At 45.3% G+C, this 26,681-nt stretch overlaps 3 protein-coding genes across 8 annotated transcripts in view; 1 reads left to right on the top strand and 2 right to left on the bottom strand.

Moving 5' to 3' along the window:
- Positions 1 to 1,926: 1,926 nt before the first annotated feature.
- On the bottom strand, positions 1,927 to 12,863 carry FAM53C (family with sequence similarity 53 member C). 2 transcript variants are annotated; one of them, XM_059417654.1, is made up of 5 exons: positions 12,807 to 12,863; positions 9,009 to 9,238; positions 8,560 to 8,617; positions 6,556 to 7,340; positions 1,927 to 4,947 (listed from the first exon to the last, which is right to left on the bottom strand). In XM_059417654.1, exons 2-5 carry the CDS (start codon positions 9,084 to 9,086, stop codon positions 4,687 to 4,689), a joined length of 1,182 nt encoding a protein of 393 aa, XP_059273637.1. In that variant the 5' UTR covers positions 9,087 to 9,238; positions 12,807 to 12,863; the 3' UTR covers positions 1,927 to 4,686. The 2 variants fall into 2 exon arrangements, with proteins under 2 accessions (XP_059273637.1, XP_059273636.1); XM_059417653.1 differs by lacking the exon at positions 12,807 to 12,863 and adding an exon at positions 12,354 to 12,584.
- A 782-nt stretch (positions 12,864 to 13,645) lies between these two features.
- Positions 13,646 to 18,368, bottom strand: LOC132028552 (oocyte-specific histone RNA stem-loop-binding protein 2-like). The gene is made up of 6 exons (XM_059417655.1): positions 18,296 to 18,368; positions 17,144 to 17,239; positions 16,929 to 17,033; positions 15,947 to 16,097; positions 15,666 to 15,791; positions 13,646 to 13,777 (listed from the first exon to the last, which is right to left on the bottom strand). The coding sequence occupies exons 1-6, from the start codon at positions 18,337 to 18,339 to the stop codon at positions 13,646 to 13,648; spliced, it is 654 nt and encodes a 217-aa protein (XP_059273638.1). The 5' UTR covers positions 18,340 to 18,368.
- A 448-nt stretch (positions 18,369 to 18,816) lies between these two features.
- The window catches only part of CDC25C (cell division cycle 25C), a 31,218-nt gene continuing 23,353 nt past the window's right edge, over positions 18,817 to 26,681 (top strand). For 2 of the 5 annotated variants that reach the window (XM_059417652.1, XM_059417648.1), the window contains exons 1-8: positions 18,817 to 19,025; positions 19,365 to 19,465; positions 19,592 to 19,797; positions 20,514 to 20,611; positions 21,680 to 21,725; positions 23,667 to 23,700; positions 23,816 to 23,905; positions 25,318 to 25,416. In XM_059417652.1, the coding sequence (XP_059273635.1) occupies positions 19,604 to 19,797; positions 20,514 to 20,611; positions 21,680 to 21,725; positions 23,667 to 23,700; positions 23,816 to 23,905; positions 25,318 to 25,416 (561 nt within the window). In that variant the 5' untranslated portion in view covers positions 18,817 to 19,025; positions 19,365 to 19,465; positions 19,592 to 19,603. The remainder of the gene's footprint in view (positions 19,026 to 19,364; positions 19,466 to 19,591; positions 19,798 to 20,513; positions 20,612 to 21,679; positions 21,726 to 23,666; positions 23,701 to 23,815; positions 23,906 to 25,317; positions 25,417 to 26,681) is intronic. The other 3 variants (XM_059417649.1, XM_059417651.1, XM_059417650.1) reach the window with 3 other exon arrangements.

Raw genomic sequence — 26,681 nt, 5'->3', positions numbered from 1 at the left:
AAAAAAAAAAAAGTAACCATTTCTTTCAATGATCTGCCCTACAGAGTAGTAGATGGTTTTTTCTCTTAGACTTATGTGCCTACACAGTTAACTCCTGTCTATACATTTCCTTTACCCTTGACATACTTTTCTTGCAGCAAAGGTCCAGGGCTCCAAAAGGGAGTAGGCAACAACTACTGACTTTAGAAAAAGTATGAAACCTCTTGGGAAGTCATTCTAGAACTAACCCTGTGGAGCACTAAGGAAACATTTCCTTGAATTTTTTCTCTCCCTATTCCTTGGAACTTCCATCTCAGCTGAGGCCTAAATCAAAATGCTTTCCTGGGCCAAGAGACATCTCTCAAAGCACATGGCCCACAAACTATAGTTGGTAAGAGGAGAACAAGGGTGAATTCCTAAGACCTGGTGGCTGCCCTTCAGGTTTTCTACCAAAATTCACTGTTGGGATTTTCTCCTGTATGGAGCTCTAATTATTGCCCCAGTGTTCAAAACTGGTTTCTTAGCACCAGAGACAGTAATGTGCCTAAGTTCAGGGATGAGAAGGCAAAGATGAGAAATTCATTCAACAAATATGGCAGGTCTTTTCATGTGCCAGTAACTTTTCAATGTGCTGGGGATACAACATTAAACAAAACCCTTGTCCTCATGGAATTTACATTCTTTCCTATACTAGCAGGACTTCAAGAATGAAAAATGAAATCTCTTTGCCTTACAGAAAATAAACAGTATAAAAACCTAACAACAACAACAAAATGAACATAAGGGTTTGAAAAAAAACAAAGTCACTTTAGATGCTCAAACTTTACCCTTGCTCAAACAGTAGGTGAAATGAAACAGCAGCAGTTTTAAAGAAAGAGAAAAACTTCTAATACTGAGCCTCCTTTAAAACACATGCCAAAGCCCCACCCTCCTCAAAACCCTCTCCTTTGTTTGGGGGGCAGATGACAACTGCCCCTCTTTTTAGAGTGTACTTTCAACCCCTCAAAAGTTCCTGCTCCAGGTTATCAAGCCAATCCTGTCCTCCTGCACACTTCATTGGTATTCAACAATGAGTGCCACAAATTTGAAGCAGGAAACTGGGACGGAGGCTAAGCAACTTGACTCTTCTTACGCCTGGCAAGTCAGCACCACAACTGGTAGTAAAGAAAGGCTATGCCTCAGGGACAGAGGCTCCTGCCTGGATCTCTAAGCAACTACATTTCACCCACACAAACTGGAAGAATGCTAACATAGGAGAAAGGGTGGAATAGCAATGTCTAAAGAGAATGAACCACACAGCTTCCCTTAACACACGAACAACCCAAACTGAAGCATTATGGAAAATACCAACTTCTAGAATAAAAGAGAAGCTCTGCTGTTAGGATAATTTTGAGAATGGAGAAATTGCCTAGGTCTTTAGAATCTGAATTCTGATGATGAAATCTCCATCTCTCTAGGGTATAAGATGTGAAAACTCCTAGAAAAAGATTCCCAGTCAAGTCTCTCAGTCTGCTTTCTCTCCCCTTCCTAAAGCCTACAAACCAATCTAAAAGTTCCTGACTGGACCAACAAACATTTCTCAGGGAACTAGAATGTATAAATACTTGACTTCAACTTGTTGGAAGAGTGACCGTAGGGAAGAGATAAGTACCAGGGAAACAAAGACCAAATCAGACTGCCAGAAATAACCAAGGCCTAACACAAGCCTGGGCCCCAGGATATTACTGCCATGCCTTGAAGGGCCTAAGGATCAGATACCGCCCTCCAAGGGTGAAGGCCCAGACATGCACTAGAGGAGGGGGGCTGTTAGGTAGCCTTCTCCCTGCTTCCTCCTTGCCTTTTTTTGTGGAGAAGGGGAGAAGACACTGCAGTACACGAGATTGCTTGGGAAAATGAATTATTCTAATAAAACTTTATTTTTTCAAACACAGCCACAGAGGCAGGACCTCATGTTTAACACACACAGACTTAATGGATTTTTTTAATATAAAACAAAGTTTACGAAAAATTTTTTTCCACTTTTTGTATTTGTAATCCCATTAGCACAGGGACTTTGGCAGCAGGTGGGAGTGAAGGGCAGCTGGAGCTGCCACTGGGCAGTCACCGGGCACAGGAGGAGAGCACCAGCCTGGGAGTGGCTTCACTCACGCACGCAGGAATACTCACCTACCGGTCAGCCACACCACACACACAACACAGATGCAGATGTCTACCCAGCGTCAACCACAGCCCTGTAAAGGTGTGCTCCACTCTGGGTAAGCCCAATATGTGAAAATTGAATAGTCAAAACAGCTAAAGTAGAGGGAGGTTGCTTGCTTTACAAAAGAAGCAATCACACAGGCTGCTTTTAAATGGTCAGCAGTCCAAATGCATCGCAAAATAGCATCTGGCTTACACAGAACTGTTGGAACAGATCTACTGTGTAAAGCAAAATGAACCATTTCTTGAAAAGGCTTGTACCAGGGTCATGGGTGCTTAGACTGGGAAGCAAGATGACAGTTTCAACTAGTTTAACTTTCCAGATATTAAAGTAATAGAATTCAAATATGGTATCTGTAGACCCTCTCCTCTAAGGACTGCACCCCTAGGGCTTTGGGGAAGCCAGAATAGAGGCAGAAACTGCCCTCATTTCTTCAGCTTAGGGCTTGCAGAGACCCCACTGGCCTTGCCAGTGGCCTACTGGAAGCTAGCACAGCCAATATGCAGCAGAGAGCCCAGGGATAAGGATGCCCCAAAAGACAAAGAAGCTGGCCCCAGGAGAAAAAGAAGCTGGCACCAGGGAAATTATGGCCTAAAAAAGGAGAGGAGCCAAGGGAGGGATGAAACCAAGGATGGGCAACTCCTAGGCTCCCAGTTTCCCTGGATTCTCCAAAGAGCCTCTTTCAGGCCCCCCACAGACCTGGTAGCTTACTGGTAATACCTGGTAACTAGCAGGAGAAGGGCCCTGGAAGGGTAGAACCTCTAGAGCCAGAGGCTCAAGAACAAATGGCTACCTCCTCAGGAGCGGAGGTGAGGAAACTGCAGCCTCAGTGACACTCCTATCCAATATGTGGGAAACCAAGAAAATGACAGGCTCAATTCCATGAGGAAGAAAACATATGGGCTTTGGTCTTCTTCCCTAACATGAGGAATTGGATCCTAAGACACCCTGGAAATTGAAGAGAATCCCCTTCCTCCAAAAAACCTGAAGGGCAGGTCCAATTCAGTTATGCAGGGTCAACCAGAGCTGGATAAAGCCTCACAAGTTATTTGGCAGCAGTTTCAGTATATACCTCCACTGGTGCCAGGCCTACGAAGAGTCCGGCAGCTATTACACCCATTACCGCAGCCACTGGGACCTGCTGTCCTGGCTCAAGTTATGGGTGAGAAACAAAAAAAAAGGGGGGGGGGATTCAATCCAACAACAACAAACTCCCAGCTGCTTCTCATAGCCTTTGCTTTACACATCCTCAGCCAACCCCTCAGTGAGCCCCAATCTCCCTGAGGTCTCTCAGGTCCAATTAGAGGCAAATAAACATTTCCTGGCAGGAATGGAAGACAAGCAAACTGGGAAATGCTGACATCCCCTTCCGCTTTCTCAAGCAGGTCAGAAAAGAGGTTAGGCCTGGATCTTCTAACAAGTTTCTCTACAGTCTGCTTCCAAAGGGCAGTACTGGGATAGGGTTACCCATGGTTAGTGGGCACTGAATGCCACTTCTGCTGCAGATAGGCCCTTGGGCCTCAGATGATGGGGACCAATACAGAGCCTTCCCTCCATGTTCTCAACCCTCAAAGCTCAGAGAGTGAGGTGGGGGGGAGTCCCATCAGTAGACAGGGAAAGAAGAAGGTGGACCCCCCCCAACTCTGCCTCAGTTGCCCACATGCACTTACATCTACTTAGACACAAAGGCAGGTTGTATACAGCCTAGGCAATCTGATAAGAAAAAAAGGCCAGCTCAGAATCAATGTAAAGAGCCCTCTCCAGTCCTAATATTAGATCTACCTAGGGGAGGGAATGGGCCTAAGAAAAAGACCATTAGCTAGGGTCACAGCACTTAAAAGACCCTGCCATACCCCAAAGAGAATACTCTGCAGAGCCAGTGGTGCTTATGGATTACAAGCCTGGTTCCAGAGCTACTCAGAAAAAAGAAAAACTTGGTGCCCTCCTCTTGACTCCTTGAATAAGCCTGCTATCCTGTGAAAATTCAAGATCCTGGGGGTATCATGACGCTCTGCCGTTAAGGAGCAACTGCCTTCCTTCCCTAAGGCTACACAAACACACCTTTCCCCAAGTACACTCCCACGCACACACACACTCTCACACATTTTCTCCAAGGAGGCTGAATGAACCCCCCACCCTGGCCAAATTCTAAGACACAAGTGCCCTTTTGAAGCAAAGGGGCTAGTGAAATTCCCCGAGCTGGGGTCAACAGACCCCTTCCTTCCCTGCCCATTGCTTTCTCAGTGGCAGGGATACTCACACTCAGGGCCGCCATGGGAAGGGTCTGCTCTGGGGCTGTCCCTCCCGCCACCAGCTCCGTTTATCTTGTCCCGGCCAGTCTCTTGGCATGGTCGAGCTTCCTGGAGCGAGAAGATTTCCGGCTGCCCTGAGTCGGAGCCCTCCACTCACCCCCATTCCCAGGCTGGGCCCCTGGCCTTGGGGCCTCGACACTTGTTAGTAGCCATAGAGAGTCAGTCTGTGTGGCCCCAGGAAGTAGCCTCTCAGTTTTAGTTCTCCTCAATTAGATTCAAGTCCAGGTCCCCAAAGTCCTGCTGGCACAGTGTCCGCTTGCTCAGTGCCTGCCGCCCCCACCGCACGCCCCCCTCCTCCTCCTCCTCTTCGCTTTCACTCAGCACCTGGGAGGAACCCCCAATGGGGCTGCAGGAAGCAGAGAGGGGTGGGGGGCTACAGGCCATGAACCACGGTGGAGAGATGCTGCTGCCTTCCCGGGCTGCTTCTTGGAGACAGAGACCTCCTGAGTATGGTTTCTGTCAAACAAACAACAAAGTTAAGATTGCAAAAAAAGATACCAACTTCCACAAAACCCTGGGTCCAAGCTATTTCCAAGTGTCCCTCTTGGTTACTCTTGCAGGCAGTAGTCCTAAGCTTGGGGCACCTGGGTGGCTCAGTTGGTTAAGTGTCTGCCTCCGGCTCTGGTCATGATCCCAGATTCTTGGAATCAAGCCCCACACTGGGCTCCCTGCTCTGCAGGGAGCTTGCTTCTTCCTCTCCCTCTGCCTGCTTCTCCCCATCCCTGTCTACTGCTCTCCCGTTTGTGCTCTGTCAAATAAATAAGATCTTTTAAGAGGGGAAAAAAAAAAAAATTTAAAAAAAAAGGGCACCTGGGCGGCTCAGTGGGTTAAGCCTCTGCCTCTGGCTCAGGTCATGATCTCAGGGTCCTGGGATCGAGTCCCGCATCAGGCTCTCTGCTCAGCAGGGAGCCTGCTTCCTCCTCTCTCTCTCTCTCTCTCTCTCTCTGCCTGCCTCTCTGCCTACTTGTGATCTCTCTCTGTCAAATAAATAAATAAAATCTTAAAAAAAAAAAAAAGAATTAAAAAAAAGGAGTTTTTGGCTTGAGGGTGAAATATGTGAACTATATAATTTATAAATTTATTTTATAAATTATTTATAATTTTATAAAATTATATAATATTTTATATATAAAATACATAAATAAATTTTATGGATTTATTATTTATAATTTCTCCAAATTCTTTGAGAAATGAGCCCATAGTTTCTATCAGATTCAAGATTAGGGGCTCATTAATAAGCTTCCTGTGGGCAGGCATATTATCTGTATGTTTCATAATATTGTAAGTGCCTAGTCACAGCCTGGTACGTAACAGGTATTCAGTAACATCTGCTGACTCGCTGGAGGAATGACTCTATGAATAAGCATGAAGATTCTCAAAGAGGTTTGTGACCTGGTGGACTAAAAGGAAGGGTATGAAAAAAGTGGGCACATGCATACAACAGCTGTACCACACCAGTAAGTCAAAATACATCTGCTGAACGTGAATGATGGCAGCAACCCATTTTGCTTAGGCCGTCACAGACCCAAGGGAAGCAATGAAGGACAAGTGGCAAAATGAGCCCTGAGGTCAAGAAGGGGCACGGCACTGCTGATGGGACTTTTATGGCTTATGCATCCATAGAATGGAGGGGAAAATGCCTTTAACAGAACTGGGAATTCCTGTTAGAAGGTTTAACATGGGTCTCACCTCAGTTTTTCTCGAAATGGAGTGGCACATGACATGGACTTTGAGTGCTAAAATGGGTACAATACTGGGCAACCAGGATTGTAAATCACCCTAGCTCAAACAGAAAAGAACCTGCCAGGGGTGCCTGGGTGGCTCAGTCGGTTAAGTTTACGACTCTTGATCTCACCTCAGGTCTTGATCTCGGGATGCTGAGTTCAAGCCCTGTGTTGGGCTCTATGCTGGGTGTGGAGTCTACTTAAAAACTAAAGAAAAATTTTTTTAAAATAAAAAAGAAAGAAACCTTCCAGGAGTGCATAGAACTAGAGGATAGCTCTCAGGGAAAATGGAATAGTCTCCCTCCTCCCAACCAAGCTTCCCTAGTCCTACTGGTCCCACCTGATTCATCTTGTCAAAGTCCAAAGAAGGCCGCAGCCGCCGGGGGTCTTCCTCATGGCGCCGCTTGACTCCAGCTTTGCGGGCATCCAGATCACAGGGTTGTGAGCGGCTTCGGGGAAGATTGCGGAGGCCTCGAGGTCGCCAGGGCAGCTCTGGGGAGGATGCAGGGGAGCTCCGGGCAGAGGGCAAGAAGCGGCTTGCCTGTGGGCCCAGGCTGGGTGACAAAGAGAAGCGGCGCTGGGGTGGGCAAGGTGACAGGGACTCAGCATCACTCTCCCAGGAGCCACTTTGCGGGGAGGTGGCACAGGGTCGAGAGGAATCTTGGGCCAGGGCCAGGCTGAAGAAAGGGGGACTGTAGGGTCTGTGGGCTGGGGCACATTGAGAAGAGGCACTGGGAGCTTGGAGGAACCTGAGGCTGGAGACCCGCTTTGGGGGGCTCTGGTGAGGCACCTGCGGCCCACCCCCTCCACCACTGCCCCGGTGCTTGATGGGAGTCCACAGCTTGGAGGGGGCAGGCCGCCACACCGGCTGCCAGCGAGACAGGTCCACGGGCACTGAGAGTGAGCGGCAGTGCCTCTTGGATGGAGGGGCAGGGGGCACAGGAAGCTTCTCTGGGTCTGGGGGCTCAGGGCTTAGGACTTGGGAGAGGGGCTGCTCCTGTGGGGAGCTTCCCGGGCTGGGTGGTCTGAGGTGCAGGCTCAAGCCTGAGGGGTGGTAGCTGAGGTTGAGGCTGTCCTGGAACTCGGCACAGGAACAGTGGGGCAGGCCCCTCCAGGAAGCACCTTCTGGAAAGCATTCATAATAAAAATAGTATTAAAGAGAGCTAACATATTTTTAAGGGCTATTTGCCACACCATGTAATGAGCACTTTATGGGAGGTTTCTCCAAAACCTAATGAGGTAGGTATTATTATCCCTATTTGATGACAGAAGTCCAATAACTTGTCCAAAGTCACGTAGGAATGAAATGACCAAAGGAGGATTCAAACCCAGGTCTGTCTGATGCTAAGGCTAGGTCTCTTAATTACTATACGATACTGCCTCCATTATGAGGAACCACCTGAAATTGACAACAGTCTCATATACTGCCTGCCACTCTCTCTCAAAGGTAGACCAATTAAAGAGAAGCAAATGCATGTCTGCCCTGCTCATTCCTCACTCCACCTAACCCTACTCTGCTCCCCTACCCACCAGCCCCAAGTTGTAAAAAGCAGGCCTATGGTCCTCTTCCTTAGTCTTTCCCTTTCCCATGTGTCACCAGCACCAAGACAGGAGTTAGGGCTGCCAAGGAGTAAGAGGTAATCCAGCAGGTAAAAAATCATTTTAATTTCCAGAGAGGGCAAACAGTGTAGGAAAGGCCTTTGACGTGGAACCTGTGCTTGGCAAACCCTAAGACTATTCATGTTGCTTTGTGTTTGGCCACCCACAAAGAAACACTCAAATTAACACACTGATATGGAAAGATCTTCTGGCTATATTATAGTTAAGTTTACAAAAAAGTGCAAATAATAAATATAATATGCAACCTTTTGCAGGAATAAAAAAATACATTTATATTTGCTTCTATTTCTATAAACAAACTCTAGATGGGTAGACAGTAATAACAAGAGCTGCTTTTAGGGAGATGGTGGGAGATGAATGGAGAAAGCAGACTTTTTCTCACTATAACTTAATAAACTTTTATTATTTAAAAATTTTTGAACTAAATGAACATATTACCTATTAAAAAAACAAGACAGACTTGGGGGGGGGACAAAAAAATAAACCAACAACCAAATAAATAAAACCAGATTATAAAAGTCCCATCAAGGCTCGATTAAGAGCCAACTAAACAAATAACTTCCATGCTGGCGCAGTAGAATGGAAATGAGCATCAATCTCAGCAGGCAATCCTGGCCAGAAAGTTGTGGAGGTAGGCTAGCTAGCCGGGGTCACTGGAAACCAGTGCAAGAAAGGTGTGGATGGAAGCACGGGCATACACACAGACACACACACAATGCCTTACCAGACACAAGCTGGAAAGGGTTCCCACAGTTGGAGATGTCTGCATGATCAGGCAGAGGCTAAGAGAGAGAGAATATCCATCATGATTCAGGTTTAGGATACAGATTTCCAGGAAGGCCTCTTGAGCTCACCCCTGGAATTCATGGGCTATAGGGATGTGAGGGACTCCTAAATGTTCTCTTCTTGTCTTCCCAAAGTTAGTGAGTAAAATAATCTGTATCTTCCAATATCTCAAACCCTTCTCCACCCAAGTTTTGGTGTCCCTTCTCTATCCATGGAAGAATACCTGCCCCCTTCCTTTTGGGCTGGGTTTTGAAAGTCTTTAGTAGGCTCTTACAGTATAAGTACCATGACTCACATGGCACAGGACATGGGTAAAGTAGTAGCAACAAACAGCCTCAGAAAAAAGGGGGAGGGGGTTGTAGAGAAGCAGGAAGACTGGTCTTTTACCAGACTGATGCTGAAGCGTGTGCATTTCAGCTCATCCAGAGTCTGCTTCTGTAGCTGCTCAGTGATCAGGGTTATCATGATTCTCCCCAGGATTTGACTTGCACACTTTGGAGCAAATGATGGATGTCTTCCCTGTCGTTCTTCCAGACCTCACTCGTGAGCCGTCTTCTGCCACTGCAGCACCATTCTAGCACCATTGGGACTTCCCTCTCCAGTCATGCCTGCTGAGTCTGCCAATTACAGAGGGACCAGCCCCAAGTGATATTAGAGATGTACCTGGCCCAAAGGTAGAAAATGCATGGCACACATAACACAGCATCCCTATGCCAGGCCTCTGGCAGACCTCATTAATTTGATCATAGCTCTTTCCTGCTAAGCCTCAATACAGCCTCAGAAACACCCTGAACCTGGCACTCCAGTTAACCAGTAAAATGAACTGGAGTTAGCAAGCAAGTTGAAACCTATTTGCCAATCTTAACCTGGTTCATGCTATGCTTTGTCTACCCAGTGTACCAGCACCACTTAAAAACAGCTCACGTGAGGGGTGCCTGGGTGGCTCAGTGGGTTAAGCCGCTGCCTTCGGCTCAGGTCGTGATCTCAGGGTCCTGGGATCGAGTCCCGCATCGGGCTCTCTGCTCAGCAGGGAGCCTGCTTCCCTCTCTCTCTCTCTCTCTCTGCCTGCCTCTCCATCTACTTGTGATTTCTCTCTGTCAAATAAATAAATAAAATCTTAAAAAAAAAAAAAAAAACAGCTCACGTGAAAAAGGGAAGCCCTAATGGTTACTTCCATCCTCATTACCCCAATATTTTATCTTCCAATCAGAAACAGAGAAGTACCCTTTTCCTAAACTACAGAAATAGTAACAGGGAACAGGCAGGGGCACTGGTTGTAGGAATGACTTTTTGATTCAGACCAAAGTGAAAAAGGTTTTATGTTCTCCCCTAGCTTGAATGTTTGATTTATTGTTGTTTTCCAACACATACTGTATGTATTCTCTTACAAAATGGTAAGAAGATAGAAATGGTACCAGGATTCTTCCAATTACATTACTCTATACATGTTAAAAATAACAACTGTATGACTTCATTCAAGTAAGTTTTTAGCTTGATCTTACTCAAAGACCATGCATTCAATTAATCAAGACTCCTTCTCATGGTCAATTTCAGTATAAGCAAACTAATTCCATCAGAGAACAAGCTTCAAGCCCACACAATCGCCTGAGGGACCTTGCTCAATGGAGGAGGGGAGGATAACCTAGTGTTTCCATATGGTTCTGCCTATTCCCAGAAATGACCAGCAGGCAGACAGCTCATCAGAGAGTGTATGCAGCATTTTCTAGTAGAAACAACAAACATCAAGAAATCTAAGTCTTGCTCCAATTTGCTACAACAGTTCTGGGAGATAATTTTACTTTCCTTGGCCTTAGTTAACCTATGTGTAAAATGGGCAGAAAAAAAATCTGTCTTATTAATCTGTCACAGGTACACTATAACACAAAATTTCAAAATGCAAAAAGCATATCATCCAGCCTGTACAAATCAAGAGTCCACACAGACTGCTGTTTCTCAAACCCTCCTGTTTGTTGCTCTACACAGCCTAAGAATGCCACAAGTGATAGTATCATTAAGATGAAGGCGGCAATTGGGTTTATCTATTTGGCTGGATGCCAACCTCCCTTACCTGAACACCTAGGGAAGCCCAAAACAGCTCTCCTGTGACCTTGGAGGCAGATCACTTTCTACTTTGCAAAAAGAAGGAATCATCTCTACCACATTCCCACCTCAGAGAGAGGTAGGTAAGGAAGAGCAAAGAACTACATGTAGATGTATCTGTAGTTTTTTGGAAGCTGTGGGAGAAGTCAATCATCATTACAGTTAACTATCATTTTCATGCATAATTATTATTACCACCCTGAATGAAGTTCCAGCTTCCTGAGAGCTCCCTTCAGTGGCTTCCCCTATGTTCTTGTAGGAAAAGCTAAAGCTTATATCACTTCCCTCTTGGTTTCTTAACTCTGCCCCCAAAAGATCAACTAGACAGGGAGCCTAATTGCAAGCTTTTACCCCAGAGATCCCAGGCCTCAGGCTGACCAGTCATGAAGAGCAGGGAGTGAAGCAAACTCTTTCAAGCTTTTCATGAGGCATTTGGCCAAACAGCGAACTCCCAGCCCTCTCTGGGATCAAGTGAAGAGAGTGATTTTGTGTTTTTCTGCATTTTAATTGTTGGGATGTGGCCACACACGGCGGTAATTGGAACAATGCAACTACCACCACGCAACTGATACTCTCAGCCTGAGTTTCCTAAAACAGGCCAGGCTGAGAGGGGGAACAGAACGGAAGCCATAAGGAATCAAACCAGGACACAAAAGAAGGCAAACCAGCTCCGCGAGGGGCCTCCTCTTTCTCAGGCAGGCATAGAAAAAAGTGTAAGAAACCCTCTCTTGCCGCCTTCCTTCCCTTCCATTTTGTATATCTGAGGAGCAGAGCAGCCCTGAACGTTCACTAAACAAGTTAAAACTTCTCAGCTTAACAACTGGCACAGGGCTCAGCCCTTCACAGAGTAGCAGGCCGCTAGGCCCTCCCCACCACCCCACCAGGCCCAACTCTCAATCCAGGTTTTCCCTTCACCATCAGCCCCCTAAAATAAAGACTGGACCCCCACCCCATCTCCTATTGGATGGTAGGAGCCCCTGACATTCGGGTTTTAGGGATGCTGAGGCTGTGCTGAAACCTGGAGAACCTAGGATCAAGTCAGATCAAGGGGGAGGAGAGTCACAAATCCCCTGGGACCTTCCCCCCAGGTCCCAGACCCACACCTCTGGGGGACACGAAAGGAAAATATGAGGGAGGCAGGGAGGTGCATGAACAGGTAAGTGGAACTGACTGCTCTTCCTCCATATGGCTCTGGCGGGGATAGGGGTGACAAGTGGGGAGCACCCCTCCCCCCACCCGGATGAAGAAGCAAAAGGGGTAGGCCCCCCCCTCCAGTCTTCAACCTCTCCCTCGGTTGCCCTGCCTGTCCCTGCGGGGTGGGGCATGGGGCGTCCGCTAGCCCCTAGGGGGGGCACCAGGGCTCGCTCAGGGGGGCTGTCTTTCGCCTCTTCCCAATCAGCTTCCATCTTCTGGCCGCGGGAAGCGAACTCAGGACGCAGGGGATGTAGAGGGTCTGGGACTTAGCACTCCGCCAACCCCTCCCCCACCAGGTCCCGTGCTCTCCCCGCGGAGGCGTCCAGAGAGGCCATGCAGCGCGCGCGACCGGGCTGGGGGAAGGGAAAGAGGGAAGGAGGGAGGGACGGTCGAGGTGCCCGCCCCGAGGCCCCAGAGCCACCTGCCCTCGCCACCTACCGCGGCTCCTCCAGCTCCCAGGGCCGCGGCCAGAGCAGCTCTGAGCGCTCCGTTCGCCCCACGGTGCCCTTAAAAGGCGCCGGCACGAACCAACGGGCCCCTAAGGAGAGTGGGGGATCGCTCTGGATCGCAGAATCGCCCTGAACCGTCCGCGGCGGCTCGAACCCGCGTCATTTCTCTCTCAAAGTCTTTTTTAGAAAGTGATGCCGGGAATGAGCCAAGATCTTTGATTTAGGGATGAACGTGGTTTCCTCACTATCGAGTCACCCCCTCCAAAATATTGCAGAAGGTGGACGGGCCCAGTTGGCGGCACATCTCCAAACCCGCGGGGGAGACCGTGTCGGTCGAAGGTAAACAAAGCCATTCCCCTCGCCCTCGGTTCCGACATTGGCCCAAGTACGGCTCCCTACTCGATTCGGGCAGCGTAACAGAAATAGCCAAAGTTCCTCTTACCTGCTCTCCTGTCCCGCCCTCTACGGCAGCCTCTCAGAAGGAATCCCCCTTCCGCCAACAGAGGACCCGTCCGCGGCGTGAAGGCTTCTGGGAAATGTAGTCCAAGAGCCGATTAGGGCCTGCTCTGAGTCCCAGGAGCCCCTCTTCCAGCTGCCCGATCGCCTAGAGCCTTATAAACCTCAGACTTGTAACGGTTGCGGGGCCGTTCCCAATTGGTTCAGTAATTAACCCTCACCCAAAACACTTTGTAAAGCCGAGGTGGGCCCAGTGCTGTTCACTCCTCCTCCTTCTTCTACGCACCCCCACCCCCCAGCAGGATGAGGTAATGGGGTTGTGATTATGACATCATAGGCGGTTCAGTTGCTTGCGGGGGTGGGGGGGGGCGGAGGGAGTATGGTGGTTACAGCTGGACCACTTTCCTTAAGACAGAGCGGGAGGGAGGAAGGAAAGAGGCAGCTTGTGTAAAAGATGTTGATAGCTTTGTATTTTCTCTTCAGGAAGAGGATGCCGCCCGTTATTAAATTTCCACCACTACCACCACCTCCCACCTCAGCCAAAGTTTAAGTCTTTTTTGAAAAGACTGAACATAGACGTTAGTAGGAAATAGGTTGGGGAACAGCTAAATGGTTACTGGCTCTTATGTAAATTTGAGTCTCAGCTATCAAAGAAGGTTTAGAAAAGCAGGCAAAAATGGGAAAAGAAGTTTTAAACAATGCCTTCGTGTTGTGATTTCTTTGTAGGGCAGTTTAAGATTATTTTTTAATTGGGAAGTAGCAGTAATGCAAGTAATCTTCACTATTACACTTAGCAACATGTCCCTTGAAAGACATCTGTTTTCTCTAAATATTTTGTGTCCCACTCAAATCTGGGACAGATATATAACTGTGATGAGCTAGAAAGTAGAACCAGTGGTGGGGCTCTTCCTCACAGAGCCAGGGAAGAGAGTAGGCAGGAGCCACCGAATCCACAAACTGAAAAAGAAGAGTAGAGGGAAAGTGAGCTATTTATCAAGAAAATGGGGGTGGGGCTGCCTGGGTAGCTCAGTAGGTTAAAGCCTCTGCCTTCGGCTTGGGTTGTAATCTCGGGGTCCTGGGATCAAGCCTCCAGTCGGGCTCTCTGCTCAGCGGGGAGCCTGCTTCCACCTCTCTCTCTCTCTCTGCCTCTCTGCTACCTGTGATTTCTGTCTGTCAAATAAATAAATAAAATCTTAAAAAAAAAAAAGAAAAAGAAAATGGGGGTGGAGGGAAGATGCACTGCACATTTCCTTTACCTGCACATTTCAAATCCCTTGGCAAAAGAGGCCATGAAGTATAGGAGACATGGTTTCCAATAATTGCTGTTGTGGAGCACTATGTGCCAGGCACTATACTACTTACTTTAAATATGTATTCTCATTTTTTGCTTAGAATTATCAAACGAGACAAATCTCCCTATTTGACAGATGAAATGGTCAGAGAGATTAAGTGATTGCCCATGTGGTGGGCCAAGATAATGTAACAATACACTCCTTGAGGCTCTAAACCCCTTGATTTTCACCACTTGGTGATACTCATTTTCATTATTAACCATACTTAATAAAGTTCAGTGATTGGGATGCCTGGATGGCTCAGTCAGTTGGCAGCTGCCTTCAACCTCAGGTCATCATGATGCCAGGGTCCTCGGATTGAGCCCTGCATTGGACTCCCTGCTCTGTGGAGAGCCTGCTTCTCCCTCTCCCTCCGCCTGCCACTCTGCCTACTTGTGCTCTCTACCTCTCTGTCAAATAAATTTTAAAAATCTTTTTTTTTAAGTTCAATAAAAAAATAAAATCTTTTTAAAAACAGTTCAATAATTTTTTTTAAGATTTTATTTATTTATTTGTCAGAGAGAGAGGGAGAGAGCGCGAGCACAAGCAGACAGAATGGCAGGCAGAGGCAGAGGGAGAAGCAGGCTCCTCGCTGAGCAAGGAGCCCGATGTGGGACTCGATGTGGGACTCGATCCCAGGACGCCGGGATCATGACCTGAGCAGAAGGCAGCCGCTCAACCAACTGAGCCACCAGGCGTCCCAAAAAGTTCAATAATTGAGAATAAGAAGTAAAGTTAGGGGGCGCCTGGGTGGCTCAGTGGATTAAAGCCTCTGCCTTCGGCTCAGGTCATGGTCCCAGGGTCCTGGGATTGAGTCCCGCATCGGGCTCTCTGCTTGGCAGGGAGCCTGCTTCCTTCCCTCTCTCTCTGCCTGCCTCTCTGCCTACTTGTGATCTCTGTCTGTCAAATAAATAAATAAAATCTTAAAAAAGAAGAAGAAGAAGAAGAAGTAAGGTTAGTACTGGCTTATTCCGAAACATGGAAATAAATTGAGACACTTAAAAGAAAAATAAACACCCCAAGCCCTTCATGTCACCTTTCAAGTTCTCATTTCCAAGGAAGATACACCTTTCATCAAGTATAAAATAACCTTCAGGGGCACATGGGTGGCTCAGTGGGTTAAAGCCTCTGCCTTCGGCTCAGATCATGATCCCAGGGTCCTGGGATCGGCCCCCGCATTGGGCTCTCTGCTCAGCGGGGAGCTTGCTTCCCTTCCTCTCTCTCTGCCTGTCTCTCTGCCTGCTTGTGATCTCTGTCTGTCAAATGAATAAATAAAATCTTAAATAAATAAATAAATAAAATAAAATAACCTTCAATGCAACCCAATTCCCACCATTACCAACTACAGTTAAATCTCCTTATGTCACCTTTAGTTCTCAAATTTTTTATTTCTGTCCTATTGTTTCCTGCTGCTCCATTTTTCTTCGAATACTACCATGAACTCCAACTGGTTACCTCATGGGCCAGACCCTATTTCTAAACCTGCTCCAATGGGTTTTAGAAGAGGATACTACCTGGGCTGTATCTGTACCCTTCTGGCCTCCATCTGGATTTGGTGAGGGTTCCAGGGCCTGGAACCAGTTATTCAGGAGGTCATCCAAAGGGGTGGAACCCATTGGCTCTAAGAGGTCCTCCATTCCCTGCCTAGGAAGGCAGTAGAGTCAGAGGAACACACACCTCATTCAGACTCTCCCTTTTCAGCCTGTAAAAGCTAAACCTCTGCAAATTGAGGAGAGGTTGGGCTCAGTCCACCACTTAAACAACAAATCAAGAATCATGCACACACCCCTCAGACACTCTGTCCTGCAGAGGCTGGTTGGGGGAGGCGGGGGTCCCAGGAATGTAGGGCTCTTCTCCACTGCCTGATCTGGGCATCCCAGGAGCGACGGCTGTATCTCCTCTTCTTGTTTGGTGTTTGAGGGTGAAGTCCTGGCTGTCGCTTGGCCCTGGCAATGAAAAATATGTGTCAGACTCAGGTCAAGATAAAGGGGCACAGCTCATTGTTTATCCAGTGAATTTGGAGACTCAGGGACTTCCTGAGAGGGAAGTAGGGCCAATGTCCTCAATTCAGTCAGAAAAAATAAATCTTCAGATGGGATTAAGCACCTAACTTCCTAAATTCCTAATATTCTTCTAGGAAAGATAATTTAGATATTTCAACTCTCTCAGAAGTCAAAGTAGATATAAAGACAATATCTGAGAGTGCCTGGGTGGCTCAGTGGGTTAAGCCATTGCCTTCGGCTCGGGTCATGATCTCAGGGTCCTGGGATCAAGTCCCGCATTGGGCTCTCTGCTCAGCAGGGAGCCTGCTTCCCTCTCTCTCTCTCTGCCTGCCTCTCCATCTACTTGTGATTTCTCTCTATCAAATAAATAAATAAAATCTTAAAAAAAAAGACAATATCTGACATCTCTTTAAAATACATGCTTCCTTTTTATACACTTAGTATGCATGTATGCATGGAAACTTACATGTAATTAGGCAAGTATGTTGTAATTAGTGAAGTCAGCTGGAGGTATGAGGTAAAAATGGTTAGAAAGAAAAAACTTCATAGCAAACTAAATAGAACTCTAAAAATTCTCATTGGCCAAGTATGATTTGTTCTATTTGAAAAAAAATCTTGAAAACTTATTTTTGGGGCTACAGTGCAAGAGAATTAGTTGTAGTAATGATGTAACTTTGTGAGAACACTCAGATTCTAGTATCTTTCCATCACCCTACATTGAACCAAAGCCACTTGGATGACTCTGTTGTTGTGACCACCCACAACTGCACTCACTTGGGGACCTGCTGCAGGAAACACTGGTAACCAGGTGTGCACTTGCCATAATCTATCTGTTTCTGCCGCCGCTGTAGAACAGTTTCATCTGTCTCTACCTCCCACCTGTGGGGGAAGTATGCAGTGGCACCATGAATTGTGATTATGGTTATCAAAGCAGAAAGCAACTCATCCTCCACATACTCCTTAACCCCCAATCTGGTTTCCAAACTCACCTGGTATGACAGGGCTCTGTGCTGACTCCCACACTCACCATCTCAATCCCAGAGAACAAAGACTCTTTACATACTTCGTTTCTGGGGAAGCAGATTCTGCAGATGAAAGAGTATTAGGATAAAACCTGGCTGACTACACTGTACCACCACCAAGATGCGGACACTAGATAAAGGTTGTATATCTGACTTAACTGTTCCTCAAAGATAAAGGTTGTATTTTTTATTTGTTTTTTAGACTGGTCTGCAAGCCAACAGCACTAGTATCCCCTGGGAGCTTAGATAATTCCTAGATCCCACCCTCAACTTATTGAAGCCTTTTAAAGAGCTTCCAGGTTATTTTGAACTTTTTTTGTTATGGAAAATTTCAAAAATAGAAGAGCACAGTATAATGTTTTGCTACTCAAAATAGGGTCACAGGACCACCGCATCAGCATCAGCTGCAAGATTGTTACAAGTGCAGAATCTTGGGCCCAACTCAGACCTACTGAATCAGAACCTGCATTTTAAAATCCCCAGATGATTAGTATGTAAGTTAAACGTTGAGAATAGTGATCCCTAGTTACCCATCACCTAATAATCATGGCAAATCTTGTTTTATCTAAGCACACCAGTACTCCCACAGCATTATTCAAATCTTCAACTTTAAGAATTAATTCTTGGGGCACCTGGGTGGCTGAGTGGGTTAAAGCCTCTGCCTTCCGCTCAGGTCATGATCTCAGGGTCCTGGGATGGAGCCCGCATGGGGATCTCTGCTCGCTGGGGAGCCTGCTTCCCTTCCTCTCTCTCTGCTTCTCTGTCAAATAAATAGATAAAATATTTTTTTTAAAAGAATTAATTCTTGAAAAAATACAAGAATAAATTCTTGGGGCGCCTGGCTGGCCGAGTCAGAAGACCATGGGGCTCTTGATCTTGGGATCCTTAGTTTGAGCCCCACATTGGGTGTAGAGATTACAAAGACAAATAAACTTTGGGGGGGGGAGAATTTTTTTTAACACCACCTCATCAGTGTCCACATTTCCATAAACGACTCTCAAAAGAAATTTCCTTTATCCTACACAACGTAGCATCTAGAAGACGCCGCGCTATAAAAGGAACACGGAACAAGAAACGCTGTCGGAAGCGGCCAGGGCTGCTCAGCTTGAGCACACACACCTGTCTCGTCTCAACATCTGCCATCCCAGTGGAAAAGGCTCCATATCTCCAAGGGAAGTCAAGCAAAACGAAGAAGAAAAGACCCACGTAACCACACAAGAAGTAAGGAAAGTGAAACGTTTAAAACACCCTGCATCCAAACAAATCTCCCCAGATATTATCCTACAGAGTGATAATTGCTCACGAAGTGCAGTTTAAATCTCCCGGGGTTGGAGGGACTTAGGGAATGGAGAGCTCGGAAAGGCTGTGGCGATTGGCCAGAGAGAGAGCCAATGGTGTGTCAGGTACTCCCCGCGGCAGGAGTTACCTCGGGACTAGCCGTACGCTGATGGGCCAATGGGCATCTTTCTCTGACGGCGGGGAGGGGCATATTGTCTTCCTTCCAAAGCAAGCTCACGCCTGGTGATGTAGAGCCAAACGATTGGCCGTGACGGGGTGGGGGTGGGGGTCTGGCGGACGCGCGCAGATTGGCTGGCGCAGTTTTGAGGTGAATGGGATAGGTTTATTGGGAAGGCGGAAGGTTTGAACCGCCGGGACTTGTGACTGTTGATATTCTTGCACCGAGGCTGTAAGTTTGACCCTCTCCTGAGAGAAACGCAAACCTGGACTCGAGCCTATCCTGTCTTGAAGCAGAATTGTAATCTGGTTAATTGACTCCTTCCTTCAGATTTCTTTTCATTCTACTCAAGGCTTTGCTTGTGAGTGACTTCCCCCTTCCGTTTCTTCTGAGGTAAGCGCGGAGACTTCTCCACCGGAATCAGAGACCCTAAAGTCCCCTCAGGTCCGGTCGGGGTCTCACAAACAGAACTTCAGGGGACCTAATAGTCATTGTCGCGAATTAAGAGACCTGAATTCCTTCCTTGCCATGAGCCATGAGCTGTGTAGCCCCCGAACAAATAAAAGCCATCTTTTCATTCCTTTTTTAAAGTCTTGGGTTTGGAGGGCCTGGCTGGCTCAGTCGATGGAACATGGGGCTGTTGATTTTGGGGTGATGAGTTCGAGTCCCACGTTAGGTTGCCGACCTGACTTGAAGGGGAAAAAAAAAAAAAAATCCTACGTTTGCCTCTAGTTAAGTCCAGGCTCGGAGGAAAAGGTCAAGCCGCTTGGAGCACGTGTGATTTCACCTTCAGGCGGATCTGTGTGTGATTCATCGGTTGGAACTGGGATCCAGTAAGAGCCGCGGGGCCGCTGCTGGGAAGAGTGGCGGAGGATGTGAACACTGGACAGTCTGTGGGGTACCTATGTAGATGAGGTTCGCCCCTTAGCTAGGCTTTACTTATTTATTTTTTTCCTTAGGTTTCAGAGGCCATGTCTGCAGAATTCATTTCATCAGCAGGAGAGGAGGAATGCCCCAGCTCCGGACCCAGTTTTAGATCCAGTCGGAGAAAGATATTAAACCTGCTCCTGGAGAGAGACACTTCCTTTACCACCTGTCCAGATCTCCCTAGAACTCCGGTGAACAAACTCTGTGGTGATTCTGCAAACCTAAGCGTTTTGTCTGGGTAAATTCACTTTTCACACTTTATCTCCTTTGCTTTCCTGAATGGCCTTTGAATGATTAAAAAATTATCCTGACTCAAAAATCAGAGATGAAGTTTTAAACCCTGCCCTTCATTAACTGTGTTACCCTTGAGTCTGAGGTTTCTTTTTTATGACATAGAAATAATCTCTTCCTATCTTACCACGATCTTGTGAGAATCAAATGATGTGATGTCTGGCACAAGTCTTTGAAAGCTCTATTGCATTAAATGAGTTGGTTGTTTTATTAGTATTAATATTAGTGTTATTCTTTAAATTCTGGTCATGCCATGCTCTGATGCCTCAGCTGGCAAACAAAGTTGGAGTTATAGACCTGAGAAATACTAGAGACTCCAAGGAGAAATCAAATGTGTTTGTTCACAGTGCTTAGGGGAGAAGTTGTGGGGTCAAGATTGACTTCAGCCAACAATCTTTGGTTCTCGAATTTAAAAAAATTACTTGTCTCACTCTGTTGGTGAGGTGGAAATGACATGCAAATTATTAGGGTAGAGAAAAGTGGGAGATTTTTCTCAGCCTACTCTGAAGTATTGCCAAAAAGCAGCTAAATTTATTTGGACACTGTTCAGATGGTGTGAATGACTATTGAGGGGTGTTTCAGATGAAGAGGATAATGTGACCTTTGCCTTTTAAGGATACGACAGCCAAATAGGAATCTTGATGTACTATTGTGTCTCAATAGAGGTACCCCGAAATGTTGCCTTGATCTTTCGAATCTTAGCGGTGGTGGAGAGATGTCTGCCAGTCAGCTTACCACTTCTGCAGACCTTGATGAAACTGGTAAGGAGAAAGGAGGTAAAGACCTCAAGGGAAAGAACAGTTTTTAATGGAGAGGACAGTGTAGTTGGATAGAGATAGAAGGTGGTAAAAGTAGGTAGAGATCCTTGAAGTTAGAATTCTGTGAGTACTTAGTGGATTTTTGAGAATAAGCCAAGAAGAGAAATGTAATATCATTAATAAGAGTCACTTCGCATTTGAAAAATTTAGAAAGGAATTTTTTTTTAAATTTTATTTATTTATTTAACAGAGAGAGAGATCACAAGTAGGCAGAGAGGCAGGCAGAGAGGGAGAGGAGGAAGCAGGCTCCCTGCTGAGCAGAGAGCCCGATGCGGGGCTTGATCCCAGGACCCCGAGACCATGACCCGAGCCGAAAGCAGAGGCTTTAACCCACTGAGCCACCCAGGTGCCCCGGAATTTTTTTTTTTTTAAGATTTTATTTATTTATTTGAGGGAGAATGAGTGAGAGAGAACATGTGAGAGGAGAAGGTCAGAAGGAGAAGCAGACTCCCCAAGGAGCTGGGAGCCCGATGTGGGACTCGATCCTGGAAGTCCAGGATCATGACCTGAGCTGAAGGCAGCCACTCAACTGAGCCACCCAGGCATCCCAGAAAGGAATATTTTATTGACTAACTGATGGTAGGAATGAAAGTAGTAATTAAAACGAGACATCTTATGCTCTAGTCTAATCTCAGGAAAGGCAAAGAAACAAACATAAATATTTATTAACTAATTCTTTTGTTTTTGTAGAGTCTGAGTCCAAAAGGAGTAACTAGTCAGCCATTTTAGTATTTGTTCTACTTTCAGATTTCCTGAGTGATAAGCATCATTTTCTACTCACGAGAAAAAAAATCTCTGTTGTTTAGGGTAGGGCCCTGTTTTCGCAGCGTTTTTTCTTTGTGACACACATAAATTCTTAAGTTTTCATGAAGTTGTACCTTGTACCGTATACTTAGTACTTATCAAGAGCCTTTGTTTTCAAAACATCAGCTTTTGAAATTAAGAAATGAAGAAAACCAGAAGGAAAGACAGAATGCATGGACAAGAATAACTCTTCCCATCTGATTACAGGTCACTTGGATTCTAAAGGACCTCAGGAAATACATTTAACTGAGATGTAAGTTCTTTTGCTAAATGAACCCCATGCTAAAACCTTTTTAGCAGTGGCACAGAGATTTTATCCTACACAGACTCTATAGAATATAGAACCTTTTGCTTTGGGTGTAAGTGGGCTTGAAAGCCCAGATCCTTCCTTTGAAAGTTTTTTTAAGTTTCCCAGATCTAAATAGTTCATTTTAACCACTACAAATAGTTTGTGTTATATTTAAAAAATGAAAGAAAATGATATATTACGTTTAGGCAGTGGCTGTTACCAGCATGTGAGTAGGGCTATGTTAGAGCATCTAGATTCCAGTGGTTTACTGTTTTACCAGCTATGACTTTGAAAAGTTTCTGAACTTCCCTGGACCTCAGTTTCTTCATTTGTAATAAATAACAATGGAAATAATACCAATACTTCCCATAACTGGTCTTGTAAGGATGAAATTTAGCACATGCCAAACATTTTATAATGTTTATTATTATTATTCATGGGGATTCTTTGTTGGAGATCTAACATGTTCAACTGGGAGAATCCTCAGGAATGAAAAGTAATTTTATTTATTTATTTATTTATTTAATTTTTAAAAGATTTTATTTATCTATTTGAGAGAGAATGAGTGAAAGAGAGAGCATGAGAGAGGAGAAGGTTAGAGGGAGAAGCGGACTCCCCAAGGAGCTGGGAGCCTGATTCGGGATGAGATCCTGGAAGTCCAGGATCATGACCTGAGCCAAAGGCAGTCGCTCAACCAACTGAGCCACGCAGTCGCCCTGAAAAGTAACTTTAATTCAACTTCTTAACTTCTTAGGTTTCCATTTGACTGTTTTAATCTTCTTAGAACTTTATTCTTTGATATTTAGGTGAATTAGGTGCCACTATGGGCACTAGTGAAAGCATTCTATGACTTTTGAAATTTTTATTGAATTATTTATTTTTTAAAAGATTTTATTTTAGGGGCACCTGGGTGGCTCTCTGCCTGCCTCTCTGCCTACATGTGATCTCTCTCTGTCAAATAAATAAATAAAATACTTAAAGATTTTATTTATCCATTTGAGAGAGAGAGAGTGAGAGAAAACATGAGAGGGGAGAAGGTCGGTGGAAGAAACAAACTCCCCATGGAGCTGGGAGCCCAATGTGGGACTTGATCCCTGGACTCCGGGATCATGACCTGAGCCAAAGGCAGTTGCTTAACCAACTGAGCCACCTAGACGCCCTAAGATTTTTTTAAAAAATTTTATTTATTTATTTGACAGAGATCACAACTAGGCAGAGAGGCAGGCAGAGAGAGAGAGAGAGAGAGAGGAGGAAGCAGGCTCCCCATGGAGCAGAAAGCCTGATGTGGGGCTCAATCCCAGGACCCTGGGATCATGACCTGAGCCAAAGGCAGAGGCTCTAACCCACTAAGCCACCCAGGCGCCCCTAAGATTTTATTTTTAAGTAGTCTCTACACCCAATAGGGGGCTTAAACTCACAACCCCGAGATCAAGAGTCAATGCTCCAGTGACTAAGCCCATCAGGTGCCCCTCCATAATTATTTTTAATAATACATGAGAAAATTTCACTTTGAATTTCTTGTAGTTTCTTTGATTTGCTTAAAATGCCCTAAACCATGTAGACTAGATAAAATCCTGGTAGGAAGGATAGTAATTCTTAAAAAATAAGTATTAGCTCCAAATAGCCAAAGCTGGAGAATTAGTCAATTGTGTGTATGTAAGATGTAAGACAAACTCATCATCTTTGATGTATATATATCAAATGAGGGCCTTATGCCCAGGATGTCACTCAACATCTTCATATTTACCAGACAGCACCCTACATATTATTACTGAAAGTAACACGTCAACTAGGTATAGGGCTTCTAGCATGGAAGAAAGGAAAAGTTGGAATGCCCCAAGCCACTGACAAATAATCAAAGAGTATTTGGGGTTAACTGACTGTCAGGTTTTTTTTGGTCTGCAGGAATCATCAGCAGCACCTTACAAAATGCGGCCCAGTGAGTAGCGTCTCTTTCTTGGGTTTGGGTTTGTTTCTCAGGTGAGAGACAGAGACTTTCCAGCTTACTTGTGGCCCAAGGATGCTGGATTTTCTCAGAAAACATTCTCTTGTAGGCACAGCTGCTTTGTAGCACTCCAAGTGCTTTGGACCATGGCAACAGGAAGAAAGATGCAATATGTAGCTCATCCACAAATAAAGAAAATGTGAGTGGTAAACTTAGATACAGTAGCACTTTTCTTCCTATGAGGGGAGCAACTCATCAGTATTATTATGAGACTTAGAACCCTTATGCCTCATTGTACAGACAAGCAAACTGCATCACTACAAGCAAAAAATTCTTTTTTAAAATATTTTTTTCTTTTAAATTTTTATTTATTTATTTGAGAGAGACCATAAAAGAGAGAGAGAGAGGGAATGAGCAGGGGGGAAGGGCAGAGGGGGAGGGAGAGCAGACTCCCTGCTGAGCACAGAGCCCATTGCCCTTGCAGGGGTCCATCCCAGTACTCTTGAGATAATGACCTGAGCCAAAGGCAGAGGATTAACCAACTGAGCCACCCAGATGCCCCAGGCAAAAAATTCTTTATGGTTTGTTTTTTCTCTTTAAGGTTTGACCCTAGAATAGAAATATAGCTCTGAGTCTTCCACAGCAAGTCATCATTTTTACCCATGTTCAGTTGATTAATTTAAGGACAAAAAAATCTGTTACTGTAGTTTGGTAATTTAGAACTTTTTTTTTAATGGATAAAGGTAATTTATAGAAGTTGTTAACATACTCTTTGCATGGCTTCATATATGCATCTGCTTTATTTCTTATTTTTCTCTTAGTCCATCTTCTTTAGTCTGAATTCTGAGAAAGCCATGGGCCTTTTTTGGAGCCTCAGGCCCTCCATTAGTTCTTTTGGTTTGGTTTGTTTTTTAAGTGTTTATTTTAGAGAGAGAAGGAGAATGAAAGTGGGGGGGGGGTAGGCAGAGGGAAAGGGAAGAATCCCCAAGCAGACTCCTTGCTGAATGGAGAGCCTGAGGCAGGACTTTTGAGATCCTGACCTGAGCTGAAACCCAAGAGTCAGATGCTTATGGGCTGAGTTACCCAGCTGTCCCCCTCCATCAGTTCTAAATTGAAGTGGGCACCACAGAGCCACCTAATCACTAAGATAATTGTCTAAATAATCCCTTCAACTAATTCCCTTTTCTAGCCATGTTTTTCTATTTCCTGCCTCCTATCCTTTCCCCCAGGTCAGTATTTATAAAAGATAGCTGCTGTTCTTTTCTCACATTGACTAAGTTATATCCATGTTTTTGGCTGTTCTAATCAGCTTTTTCTTGATTTGATACTCTCCTGATCACTTTTTAAAAATCTCACCATCCCCTCCCCAGTTGGACTCCCCTCTTCCTTCCCTCCTTTGGCTTGTGATTATAAAGTTAGTATCCTCCAAAGCAAAGCTACATCTCATACGTCAAATTCAAACCATAATTTGTATCATCAGGATATAGGATCAACCTTGATTACACTTAATGTGTTTTGTGAGGGTTATTCATGGCTTCATCTGATGAAATGTGTTTGGCAGGGCTTGCTGACACTTGCCTTCCTCCAGCCCATGTAGTTTTTCTTATGCAGGAGAACAACACTTTGAAGTCCTCAGAGTGGTGGGCACCCAGGAGCCTGAAGTTTCAAACGAGACAAGGGGGGCCTTACATGTCTCCCCTTTCTCTACTGGTGAGTGACTGAACATCCTCATCAAGGGTCTGCTGAGGCGTTGTGGAATATAAGGTTGCAGATCTGCATTTACAACCCTTTGAATTTTTCTAAGCTGGCTTGGGTGAGAAAAGGGGTTGGAGAAGTAACTCTAGGAAAAGGAGGAGACTCGTCCCCTGATCTTTTTATTTGTTTCAATTTAAGGAGGGAAAAAATTTCTTGGGCATTTAAAATTTTTCTGTTTTATTCTTAGGTGCCTCGTTAGCGCAGTAGGTAGCGCGTCAGTCTCATAAAATTTTTCTGTTTTATTCTTTATTTGTTTTCCTCACCCTAATTTTTTCCCCCTACCCTAATTTTTAAAAGTACAATGGGCCCATTGTGAAAATGGTTTTAAAATACAAGAATATAAAAAAGAAAAGGGACGCCTGGGTGGCTCAGTTGGTTAAGCAGCTGCCTTTGGCTCAGGTCATGATCCCAGTGTCCTGGGATCGAGTCCCGCATCGGGTTCCTTGCTCAGCGGGGAGCCTGCTTCTCCCTCTGCCTCTGCTGCCACTCTGCCTGCCTGTGCGCTCTCTCTCTCTCTCTCTCTCTCTCTGGCATATAAATAAATAAAATCTTAAAAAAAAAAAAAAGAAAATAGCTATCTCATAAAGGGAAATCTGTTATTAACATTTTACCTTATTTCTTTACAGTCTTTTAACTATGTGTATAGTTTTACAAAGTTGAAGTCATATTACATATATATAATTTTATATCCCACTTTTTTTTTTTTAAAGATTTTATTTATTTACTTGAGAGAGAGACAGTGAGAGAGAGCATGAACGAGGAGAAGGTCAGAGAGAGAAGCAGACTCCCCATGGAGCTGGGAGTCCGATTCGGGACTCAATCCCGGGACTCCAGGATCATGACCTGAGCCGAAGGCAGTCGTCCAACCAACTGAGCCACCCAGGCGTCCCTATATCCCACTTTTTTAAACTTAAAATTGAAACTCCTTGTAAACATTACTTTTTAATGGATGTTTTTACTCTAACAAATGAACCATAATTTACAAAATTCCCTATTTTTGGACACAGTGGTATCCAAATGTTGCTTTTACAAATAATGCTATAATGTAATTCTTTTTTTTTTTTTTTAAAGATTTTATTTATTTATTTGGCAGAGAGAAATCACAAGTAGATGGAGAGGCAGGCAGAGAGAGAGACAGGGAAGCAGGCTCCCTGCTGAGCAGAGAGCCCGATGTGGGACTCGATCCCAGGACCCTGAGATCATGACCTGAGCCGAAGGCT

The sequence above is a fragment of the Mustela nigripes genome, chromosome 12, assembly GCF_022355385.1.
Source record: "Mustela nigripes isolate SB6536 chromosome 12, MUSNIG.SB6536, whole genome shotgun sequence".
NCBI lineage: Eukaryota > Metazoa > Chordata > Mammalia > Carnivora > Mustelidae > Mustela > Mustela nigripes.
The sequence above is the reverse complement of the archived record's forward strand: the minus strand, read 5'-3'. Positions and strand labels throughout refer to the sequence as shown.

Coding starts and splice junctions, on each gene's coding strand:
- FAM53C (XM_059417654.1), bottom strand. CDS start 9,086: ATGATAACCCTGATCACTGAGCAGCTACAGAAGCAGACTCTGGATGAG. Junction 7,341..8,559: donor CCCTTTCCAGCTTGTGTCTG/GTAAGGCATTGT, acceptor AATGCTTTCCAG/AAGGTGCTTCCTGGAGGGGC. Junction 4,948..6,555: donor ACTTTGACAAGATGAATCAG/GTGGGACCAGTA, acceptor TTTGTTTGACAG/AAACCATACTCAGGAGGTCT.
- LOC132028552 (XM_059417655.1), bottom strand. CDS start 18,339: ATGGAGCCTTTTCCACTGGGATGGCAGATGTTGAGACGAGACAG. Junction 15,792..15,946: donor CAGCCTCTGCAGGACAGAGT/GTCTGAGGGGTG, acceptor CTTCCTAGGCAG/GGAATGGAGGACCTCTTAGA. Junction 13,778..15,665: donor AGGGTACAGATACAGCCCAG/GTAGTATCCTCT, acceptor CTTCTTTTTCAG/TTTGTGGATTCGGTGGCTCC.